This window comes from Sesamum indicum, linkage group LG12 (assembly GCF_000512975.1).
Source record: "Sesamum indicum cultivar Zhongzhi No. 13 linkage group LG12, S_indicum_v1.0, whole genome shotgun sequence".
Taxonomy (NCBI): domain Eukaryota; kingdom Viridiplantae; phylum Streptophyta; class Magnoliopsida; order Lamiales; family Pedaliaceae; genus Sesamum; species Sesamum indicum.
In genome coordinates, this window is record NC_026156.1 from 1454602 (window position 1) to 1466003 (window position 11402).

Below are 11402 nucleotides of genomic sequence, written 5' to 3' on the forward strand. Positions count from 1 at the left end.
TCTCTCTCTCTCTCTCTCTCTCTCTCTCTCTCTCTCTCTCTCTCTCTCTATATATATATATATATATATATTACTGCATTATTTGCTGATAAAATTGAGTTCAGTAATTTCAGAAATTCCTGGTGATCACTAGTGATTCTGAGAGCCAAGGATTTCAAGAAGAGCTGAAGTACAATTTGAAATATGGGCTGGCTGCTAAAATGCTTATGATAAATAAACAAATAAAGTGTTAAATCAAGAATTTTCATTTGAAAATGAAGAACTGTGGCATATAGTTTAAGGGCAGAGTCTCAGGAAGTTCTAAGTCTCAATACATTAAACCATTTAAAACACCAAAGCGCTGCTGAGTTTGCTGAATACTGGACATAAAGGTTGAAAAAGCCCGTCCCTGTAGAAAAAAAGAAAACATGGTGGAGTTATTACACCAATAACCGTCTCCAGGTTTCAGGCCAAGGTCAAAGGTCCATTTAAAAGATCTTGTGCACTTCAAGCTACTCCAGCTCATGTTATTTAAGGTTCATGTGGACCAGCTAGCCAGTATCTTGTCCGATCATACAACCCCAAGCCAAGGTTCTTCTTAAAGATTGTGACAATATTATTATGTCCAGCCCCCGCCCCAAATTCTCTATGTTTAAGCAGTTTGTGCCACAGGCCTCCTTTTGTTGAACTTACTTCGTGAAAACACAAATGACTTGTTGAACTTGAGTGTCGAGGCCTGAAGAGACTGGTAAAATTCATCAGCCAGCAAATATAACAGAGTAAGAGCTCAGTATTGGAGTTAGGGAGAGTCAACACACCTGAAGAGTATACCACTTCCCTGAGAACTTGCTTGAACAATTATCTGATGAACTGCGTTCACAAAAGCATGTGCAAAATGATAACTATTCATCTAGGAATAATGCCAGCTCAATAGCACAGATTCACTTGTAACTCATCTAGATCGTAAAAGGCGAGCTGCAAAGGCTCCATCAAGTGAGTGTTTGACAGGATTAGAGCTGTAGAGTCCATCTACAGTAACAAAATTGCAAGGTACATATTTGTCGACAGGATCTATGCAGAATTCCTGCAAATAGAATCATGCAAAATTGTTCTGCTTCAGTGAAGAAAGGAGCATAGAACTGTAAAAAATTATCTCCAACAGATTCTATCAGCAAGATAATGCTTTTATCATGATAAATCAAGGTCTGATGCAGCCAACTGCACAATGTTAATATTATAAGGAGGATAGCAAAGTGCACGAAAAATGAAGTAGAATAAAGAATTTAAAAACAGTTAATAGTTTGTGGTGTCCAAATGCAACAATTTTATCTTTTTAAGTGCGAGCACAAGTATTAACATCTTTCTTATAAGGATGCTGAGACATGATCAATGAGAAGTAGGAACTCATAAGAAAGTTCAGATGGGTTAAATGTAGTTAACGGAATCACTATCGCCATCCAAGTGGCTAATGTCAAGAGCTGAGAAATATTGTCAGATAGTTACTGGATGTCTCAGGAGGAAAGCAGCAATTCTTTCTTCATTCTCCTTTGGATCAATGGAACAGGTGCTATAAATCAGTACTCCACCAGGCCTCACCAAGCTGTAGATGCAAAACAAATGAAAATATAAGAAAACCATACGGTTTCAATTGTACAGCCCAGACTGAAATTCTAAATCTTGCTTTCCTAAGGAAAATGGTTTTCGTAAATTTTTTAGTTTCAGATATTCAAGCTCCAAATCTAAAGAAAATAGTTACATTTGAGCAGGGAAAAAATCCTGTGAACTTTAGGAAATTAGCTTCCACATTTCTTTTGCAAGCTCTCTCTGCACTTTGCTATTATTATATAAACGGGAGCCAACATATTCATTTTGCATCTAATTAAATGAATTCGTTGTTCTCAAATTAACTAGTTATAGAAGTGAAAAAAACTGGTGGACCGACGTGGAAGCTGAATCAAGAAGCTCATCTTGCAAATTTGTAAGTTGTTCGATGTCTTCCAGCGTCCTATTCCAACGCAAATCTGCTCTCTGTATCAAAGCAATGAAGAAATAAAATATTTAAAGACAGTCAGTTAGAAGAACCGTCACAAAAGAAGTTCAGATGACCAGAGAGGGAAGACATTTTGAAAAAATAATACAAAAAAGAAAAGAGAGGATTAAACTGAAGCATTCTTACATTATCCTCAAAGCAAACAATATAAAATATCCTTTAAGATGCAGGTATCTTATTTGAATATACCTTGGACAAAACCCCCAGTCCAGAACAAGGGGCATCGAGCAAAACTTTGTCAGCCTTTGTGCAGTTATTTTCCTGGTTAAAATAAATAATATGGAACCTGAATTAGTTCTCTTTCCTTGAAAATAATGCAACTTAATTAAGTAAGAAAATTCCTTACAGCAAATGCACGAAGATCAGCATGAATAGTAGTGACAACATTGTTAACTTCATGCAACTTGGCTGTCTCTTTAAGGATTCTCAATCGGCCTTTGTTTACGTCAATCGCATATATGCTACCTGATAAGTAATGCACGAACACGTTACCATAAAATCTCTGCGAAACAATAGTCTTTACCACATTGCTGAAGTCTCACTATATAAGGTCATAATATCGAATTGATAATCTAGCAGAAGTACCCTGAAAACCATTCTAAAGCTTTACTGTTTAATTAGCCTAAGATCAAAGACAAGTTCATACCACAGACCAGAGTATCTGCTATTAGTAAATAAAGAGGAAAGATTGATAGGGTTTCTACAGGAATAAATAAATAACCATAAAAAGAATTTATTCCTAAGTATTACTTTTTATCTCCTGAAAGCTAAAAACCTCCCTCTTCTTGATAAATCCTGCTCTTTAACAGAACTTTTTATTGACAAATTGCTCACCACATTCTGCAACAATGTACCTTGACCTTTCAGACATGAAGCCATGAATAGAGTCTTTCCACCTGGGGCAGCACAACAGTCAATAATAATCTCCCCAGGTTTTGGATCTACAACAGTAACCACCAATCCTGCACCAACATTCTCGTGGCAAGCAACAAGAATATCAGATGGATATGGTATCAGGTTTAATAATACACAAATTCCAGAAATTCTATTCCATGCAGCTACGATTAGTGAAAAGAAGATTTTGAAGGGACCCATTCAAAGAAAAGAACAGAAATAAAATATATGGTATAATTTCTAACAGCGTAAGCCGTTTCTATACCACATCGATTTACTCTTAAAATGAAGTAACATAATAGCAAAAGTTACCTGCACTCTCATCCTGGACAGAACAGAGACCTTTTTTCAGCAATCCAGCTTGTATGACAATCTGGGAGAAGGAAATTTGGACTAATCAGGACTCTGAAAGATACTCCAATGGCAGATTGCTGGAAAAAACTATCAATAAACAGGATAAATCAATATAACAATATAAATAAATATAACAATATTGTATGTTTCTCCTCACGATGCAGATCTTATTTTTTCTAGGTTCATCAGGAGTGACTAATTGAGATAATAAGCTGCATGGAATGTAGGCAGAAATTCAACCACATCATTAATACAACAAACAATAACATAAATGTTAATTAGGTCATCAATATCATCACAACTTTGTCCTAAAATGTTGCCAAACTCTCTAACAAAAAGAACAATAAAAATGAAGTTGATATGGATAATGAGGTGAAATGCTTTTACCTGCATCCCAGCTCTTAATCGGACAAAATCATCCAAGTGCTGAGAAAGTTCATATGGAACCTAAAGTTCAGGAGGAAGGAAAAAAAAGAGAGAGATGAGCATCACATGCTAATGCAGTTCATGTTTCTTTCTGGAGTCAAAAGTTAGACGGAAGGAGTATTTAGAAATGATGATTTACGTGCAAAGAAGCCCAATTATAAAGCACATACTCTAAGATAACTTAGGTCCTCAAAATTTAGCCACAATAACAATGCCATTTTCAACAAGTGTGTGTGCATGTGAGAGAGAGTACAAAGAAAATTAAGCAACTACCTTCAACATTTCAAGTTCTGTCACTAGATCAGCCCTTGTGAATCCTTTAGCTGTATTTGCTCTGAATTGTTATTAGAAGACAAAGTGGACAACATTCAGACATCTGCTATTCAAGATAAAAGTATCTTGTTCAAAGTTTAAAAAAGAAAAAAAAAAGAAGATAAACCTGAGACTGTAACAAGGATCAGAGTTGTTCCATGTCATTAACTTAATAGCTTCTTCAAGACCAAGGCAGTTTGTCCATCGTCTCACCATCCACTAGAAATCAAAGTACATGAGTATTGGGTCCAAATGAGTTGCAAGGCATGTGGGAATCCTAGATGCCAGACTAATATCAAAGGAAGCTCGTGGTTTTCTATAATCTACAAATCTTGCATGTAGTAAGAAATTCAATATGTATTCCTAATACCTAGCTCCGGCCACAGCCTCAGTAATAAAACTGAACAATTCTAGACTTGTCCATGGAAGACTGAAGGAACTACAACAACAAACCTAAAACGGTGTCTCCGTGTTGACTGGTTATTTTGTTGTAAGTACTAATGATTCACCTTGCCATTTAAGCAGATAAAGATTTCAGACTTCAAAAGAGTAAAAGTAGTAAATACAGCAAATAAGATAGAATAATGTGTGCTTTTTACCACCATAGTTGAAAAAACACTAACACAAACAGCAAGGTTAATTATGTGAATTATATTATCCTAACTACTATGAGATGAAAGGTAACAATTACAAACTTACAACAGGATGAGAATGGATCGTAGCCAGAGCACGTGCTTGCTGGCGGTCATCACCCTCCACTTTAGGTGAAGGGAGTGAGCTAGTTTCCTGCAGACACTTAAAAGACGGAAAAAATCAGTAAAATGTCATTGATAAGCTAATGAAGCATACGTGTATAGCAATGGTTGACCTTAAGCAAAACAAGCTTCCGCAAAACCGCATTGACCATATTACCAGCACCAGGTCGAAGTGCAACTTTTGCTAGCTTTACATTCTGTTGTACCCAAAGGAAAAAAATCATAAATAACAAAGAGATAAGGAGTTTCATGCAACAGTGTATTGCATATAGTTATTCATGTATTTATTGGAGCTTCTAATGTTGTGCCAAAGCTGGACACATCTAGAAAAGGAAAAGGATATTCAGACCAGCAAGAAAAATAAGATCATCTGCATTGGAATTTGAAACATGTGAAAATCTTAAACAACCATGGTCCCACAGTTTATGTACAGAAGCATAACAGTACTAAAATCATCATGTAACCCTGGAATAATGACAGGATATAACTGCCATTGTCATGAACATGGATAAATTGCATCCCAAAAGTGAGAAGTTGATGTTTACATATTCCTTTTCAAGTGAATAGTTTCATGGTCGTTGGCGGAGATAAAACTAAGGGAAACAAGAAAAACTTGAGTTTGAAATTTCTAACTGTCCACTTACCTCATCAACAACTGCATATGGAGGCATTTCAAGCTTGGCGATCTCATAGAAACCAATTCGAAGAATCTAAAAACAATATGTGTAAGCTTAATTCCCACAAAGTACATGTGCATGCATATGTGTAAGCTTGAAGCACAATGAAAATTTTAGTAGGTTCTTTGGTTGGTGAAAATAAGCATTACATCATCCAAAAGAAACAAACAGCTCTCTAGTCAACCTGTAATAGAAGAGGTTCCATGGTTCTGAAAGTGTTCTCATCATGACACAATGAAAGAATCAAATGATCAAGATATCTTCTCCATCGGATAGTACCCCCCACAATTTCTGTTACCTACAAAGTGAATAGTATCAAGAGACATTAATATGGAAACACTTTTATTTTCTCCAATTTGCTTGAAATCCAGATTTAAATTGACAATTCGCCGTGATCGGATTTGAACACTAAATGTGAGAGGGTAAGTGAGAAAAACCAGTCGGAGATCCCTATCATCCAAATCACGGGTTCGGAAGCCAAGAGTTCTCTCGACGTATCCCATCTCGTTATCCCCTGAACCCTTGCCTTGCTCATTCAACAGGTCAGCAAATGCACCACCAAGCTGAATGCGCATCAACCTCACAGCAGACACTATATAATGCCAGGAAAAGAAGTAGAAAATGAAAATGTTAGAACCTCTCATTGATTTAGCATGATCTTTTTTTCCAATTAAATTCTGAATAGTGAAACTTTAGGTGCTAACCCATAATGGTTTTTTTTTTTAATCTCAGATTATTATATGTTGGTTATATGGTGACTCTAAATTCTGTTTGCTGATGATCATGTTGTTCTTGAAAATCCATAAAAGATAACACCTGCTCTATTACATGGAGCATTGAGAAAGATCTCCGGACTCATCCTTATATGTGATTGAACCCGTTCAGCAACATTGCTGTATGATTATGGTTATGCACATGCTCATGAATTGCTGTTTGTGTTATAAATTAATCCAAGTTCTTAAGCGAAAGCTTGGTTTTCCAAGCATAAACGATATACTCTACTCAAGAAAAAACATTTACATAACAGTCAGTACCATTCCTTTAAAAAGAAGGCGTGAAGAATGATAATTGAAGAAGCATACCAGCTCTATGAGGTGATACTTCCAAATTTAGCTTCTCCTTATTGCTGGCGAAATTAAATCGGCCTGTACCGTGACATCAGATCAACATAGTCTAACAAAGAGATTGTACTATCTAACTCCCATTAGCGCAAAAGAACTAGAAGAGAAAAACAGAAACTTAGGCTCAAGAATTCAAAGTCACTTTGATTCACCAGAATTAAAGCAAAGCAAAAGACAGTATACCTGTTCGACTTCCACTAGTGACACTCCGTAGACGACCTGTAACACAACAAACATTCAAATTCTTCAAGAACAAGACAATTTTTTTTTCCCAGAAAGCGGAAGCATTCTTCAGGTCTAATCATGATACAAGCAAATAATACAAGAGCAGATTCCATTCAAATACTAAGTTCATGCGTTGATTTTCTCCAGATTTCAAGCAAGCCCCAAATAGTTACCTGTTTTAGCTCCAGTACTTGAAGTTTTAGACAAGTTGTCTCCCGGAGTTCTCTCTTTACTATGCTTCCTCCCCGGCGCAGAAGTAGAAGAGACGACGCGAAGAACGGTAGTATTCACCACTCTCTCTGCGAGTGGGCAACGCATTGAAAATGGAAGTGTATTAGCATTATGGAAAACTGAGAGAGAAGAGCTCACGCGGGAAAGAGGTGACCCTGTCTCCATTCTCATTCAGAAAAAGAAATGAACACAACACCAGAACGAAAAAGATAAAAAGACTAGTTAATAAATTAACAAAATAAAAAAGGGAAAAACTTGAAAAGCGTGTTGGGGTCCTCGGAGAATGTGTCCCTTTATGATTCTTGGTATAAACGTGCTTTTTATTCTTGGGAAATACAGTGAAGTATATAGAAAAGTATGTTCTTTTGTCCTTCAATATTTTTCAAGTGAGTTTTGAAGGGGGTCCAAAAGCGGTGGATAGTCCATGCAGTTCCTTCAATGGGCTGTTCCAATGTTCCCATACCAGTCTTTGTAGAGACAAACTTGGGCACTCGCCTTGCCGTTCCTGTTTCTCCGGATATCACGGTGAAGGAGTTGAAGAGTTTGTACTTCTACCAGTCAATGTCTATGCTTTTGCTCATTCTTGCTATTCTTTTCAATGGATTTCTTCATTGCCTATCTCTAATGTTCAGTTGAAATTTCATCAAAAAATCGATTCTTGTTTCCGTTTACTGGGTTGCCGGTTTAAAAAATCTGAACTTTAATGGTTATTGGGGTGATTATTGACAACTGGGGAAGTGGGTTCCGTCCATATCTTGAGCATTGGGCTGTTTATTATACGAAGCAATCTCCTTTCGGTAATTGGTTATAATGTTGTAAACTGGAATTTTAGAGCATGTTGCTGGCCCAGGCATTGGTTTATCCTACTCTTTAATTCAAAAACCAGGTTTTGCTGTCTTTGCATCAAAACCCCTCTTCCAACTCTGTCCCACACCTTTGTGTGTGCATGTGAGGGAGGTTATAAGGGCTGAAACCCTTTAATATCCGGTAAAACATTTGAGAACAATCGAGGTTTACAGATCCGTCAAAACAAATCTCTCGTACTTGTTTAGATAATTTTCGACTATTGTGGTTTAAAATCCTTACTAACCATTCTGAGTTGTTTTTTGAAATATTATGGTGGATCGGATTCACCCAAGATTGGAGTCACTTGAAATTGTTAATTCCAACTCACTCCCTGGAATTCAAATCCTTTGATCCAAATTAACCTGAATAGTTGGCTATTAGAATGATTTGCTGCATGTTTAAAGATGATCTTTATCTTCATTGTAGGAGAGCTTGAAAGGGCGCATCTGAGTTGTTTCCCCGAATTTGGAAGTATTAGTGTTAATGCCCTGATGGTATGTTCTTTAACAGTTGTTTCCTCTTGTTATTTAATTGTTGAGTCTGAATGCTCCAGTGAAATATATATTGCATAATCTTAATGATCCCAGGTGCAGCGAGAATCACACTGTTACCACTTGTCTGAGTCTTTGCCTCTCAAGTTCGCTTTTCTGGGTTCAAATGGTACTTGGTTTCTGCAGATGGATGTGCTTTCATTGAGCATTCCTGATCAAATAGCTATTGATTCAGTTGAAAGGGGGGGGTTTATGATGTGTATAGATAAGAAGAGAACAAAATGCAAAAGAAAGAAAGTTAAGATACAGAGATTTCCATACCTCAAAGCTGCGGTGCTGAGAGTTCCTGCAGTTGTCTGTTTACTGAAAAGAAAGACGAAAAGGAAGAATGTGAAGAGAAAGCACAAAGTTGGATGCCAAGGACAAGGACCTATTCAGCAGCCTCTTATTGAAAAGGAAAGGCTGGGTCAATTTGCCTCTATAGCTGAATTAAATTGGAGTAAAAAGTGTGATAGTGATGTGATTGCTGAGGCCCTTAGTGATACATTCTCGGAATCGGCATCAGTTTCAGGAATTATCAAGAAGTACTTTTCAGATTATGATGAAGTGGCTTCTAGTTCAGGTTTCCCTTTTACCACAGTACGGAACAGACATAAGGAACGGCTTAACAATAGGGCTGATTGTAAAAGCTTGAATATTCGGTCTGGTATGATGTCACCAGTAACATGCCACATTCCCCCTCGAGCATCTCAGGATGTGTGGTTGGAGAAGCCCAGTTCTGAAGCATCGAGAGAGAAACTCAGAGAACCTGAAGTTGGAAAGCGTCTGTTGCTGGCGTCTGATAGTCTCGGGCTTACTCCAAGTAATCAACGACCTGCACTCTCTCTCTTCAGGTACAGTAATGGAAAATCACCATTTCACAATTCGGCAGCTATAGTTCGAAATTTTTGTGTTTGAGCTAACAGATGACAGTGACTGAAGTAAATGACTCTGGTAAAACTGTGATAAGATCCAATCCAAGTGGAATTATCCATAGGATGGAGGCCATGATTAAATGTAGTTTGCAGCAAGCCATTAACCAAACATAAATACCCCCAAGAACCCTGGCGAAGATTCTGAAACACACCATATGCTGCTCTTTCCAGGTTCACCGTTTCCTTTTCTGAAGCTGTCATCAACACGGTTCTTAGTCGCTTCCGGTTATGATGATTTCGGAAAACTAGGAGTTTCACAGGGAGGATTGATCAAGTCCTCAGGTGTAAATAGACGCTCAGAGCTACTTCCTACATCAGTCGTTTCAGAGGGTTTTCTTTTTTCAGGTTTTACTCAGGTTTTTGTGCACTGTAAAACTATCAAGCCCCCAACATGCACTAGCCCCTAGGGGGCTTGAACCATGGTGAACAATGAACCATTTCATTCTCAAGGTTCAACAGGTTAACATCGTTTCTGCTTGATTTTGGCTCGTGCAATCCACTCTAAAGTTCAACAACAATGTAAAGTTTTGTAATTTAGTCTTGACTGAAGATATTGAAGCTACTAAAGCCGGACACAACTAAGTCAAAATCCACATTTTCAGACCGGAGAGGAGTGTGAAAATGTCAAGTTTTGGGTAATATTTGTTCTTAATGACTTGGTCACATGGCCACCCTGATAAGATATCAGTGTCTATATTCCGAGTTTTTGACTTGCCTTGTATGCTGGGGCATCCACTTTTAGGTCCCTTTTTGGTAGTATCATTAGTCAATTACTTAATGAAGTTGCATGTTTTGCTTTTGTTGTTTCTGTGTGTATCCTCTACTACTTGAGCTCTAAGAAAAGCATAATCTGCTTTTCATTCAATGGAAGTATTTTCAGGAAAGAATTCTGCTAAAGTGACAAGAAAATTGCTTCGTTGGTAAAGGCTCCATTACTTTACTCATGGAATTGCACCCATTATTTTTTTTTATAAACCACCCACTTTTGCACTGTATAAATTTGTAGTACACATCACTACTTTTCTCTTTGTTTTCTGGGGTGAGGGGTGGGAGAGCCTATACGAACTACACACACATATATATATAGTTTCTAAAATACGTCTTTCAATCAAGGGTATGCATAGTTCTGTAAATCGACCGTATTGAACCTTGCCAAAAATTCAATAATCAACTTTGGTAAAACTCGTGTTTAACACGGTATTGGCCAATATATTGTACTGTACCGAGTAATAAATAATTTTTTAAAATATATATTTATATATAAGAATGTACGACTTTAAAAACAAAACGATTAATTCAGTAAAATCTTGAACCAAATTGATTTTGTTCAATTTTTATCCAACCGAACAATTGGATTCGGATTCAATTAATCACTGTAGAGGAGGTTTTTAATTAGACCTCATCACATTCAATCATACTGCACGTACTATTATTTTGAACAGTAATTGTACGATTAATTGGAACTTGGGTTAAACTCAAACCAAAGTTGGACTAATAAAATTTCCCACATCCCATTTTGCTGCTATTAACAAAAATTCGTGGAGGATGGTTGTGTTTGGGAAATTCAAATTTCTACTAATTTTTATCTTCTTACCATTCAACTGTGGGAAAGGAGAGGGATAAGAGTACAGTTGAGTTGGAAATATCTCTGTGAATTTCAACTTTTGCATGCCAAGCATTATAACTCTCCGATGCTAAGAAAACATGAAGGAAATGGATGACAGCCATTAATCTACCAAGCCCATTTGTGAAAGGATATGCAAACCTTGAATTGCACTCTCTTTTTGTTTGTTTTTTTTTTTTTTATACTTTCCAATCATAATTAAAATTGACTCTCCAACTATACTAAGTTGCACCAATGATCATTGTCTAAACGGTGAGATCGTAAGTTCGAGTCATGCGGATGTAAATATTTAGTCTATTTTTTATAATAGTATTTTATTTTTTTGTAATTTTGAATTTGTTGGTTTGTTTAAAAATATTAATGTATTGCATATTAAATATTGTATTAATAATATGTTGGTTGATGTAGATGTATTGATGTATTTTTTTTTAAAAAAAAAAGAT

At 36.7% G+C, this 11402-nt stretch overlaps 2 protein-coding genes across 7 annotated transcripts; one reads left to right on the forward strand and one right to left on the reverse strand.

The window, feature by feature from the left end:
* On the reverse strand, positions 228 to 7215 carry LOC105174972 (probable ribosomal RNA small subunit methyltransferase B). 4 transcript variants are annotated; one of them, XM_011097252.2, is made up of 20 exons: positions 6967 to 7215; positions 6752 to 6787; positions 6530 to 6592; positions 5885 to 6039; positions 5632 to 5745; positions 5415 to 5480; positions 4884 to 4967; positions 4715 to 4801; positions 4143 to 4234; positions 3977 to 4037; positions 3665 to 3724; positions 3236 to 3296; positions 2884 to 2991; positions 2376 to 2494; positions 2219 to 2290; positions 1922 to 2007; positions 1483 to 1579; positions 798 to 1063; positions 673 to 715; positions 228 to 388 (listed from the first exon to the last, which is right to left on the reverse strand). In XM_011097252.2, the coding sequence occupies exons 1-18, from the start codon at positions 7193 to 7195 to the stop codon at positions 932 to 934; spliced, it is 1722 nt and encodes a 573-aa protein (XP_011095554.1). In that variant the 5' UTR covers positions 7196 to 7215; the 3' UTR covers positions 228 to 388; positions 673 to 715; positions 798 to 931. The 4 variants fall into 4 exon arrangements, with proteins under 4 accessions (XP_011095554.1, XP_011095553.1, XP_011095552.1 ...); XM_011097251.2 differs by having other exon boundaries at positions 673 to 724; XM_011097250.2 differs by having other exon boundaries at positions 228 to 715.
* Positions 7313 to 10029, forward strand: LOC105174973. 3 transcript variants are annotated; one of them, XM_011097255.2, is made up of 4 exons: positions 7313 to 7565; positions 8297 to 8364; positions 8458 to 9254; positions 9507 to 10029. In XM_011097255.2, the coding sequence occupies exons 1-4, from the start codon at positions 7463 to 7465 to the stop codon at positions 9565 to 9567; spliced, it is 1029 nt and encodes a 342-aa protein (XP_011095557.1). In that variant the 5' UTR covers positions 7313 to 7462; the 3' UTR covers positions 9568 to 10029. The 3 variants fall into 3 exon arrangements, with proteins under 3 accessions (XP_011095557.1, XP_011095556.1, XP_011095558.1); XM_011097254.2 differs by having other exon boundaries at positions 7316 to 7565; positions 8458 to 10029; XM_011097256.2 differs by having other exon boundaries at positions 7425 to 7569; positions 8458 to 10029.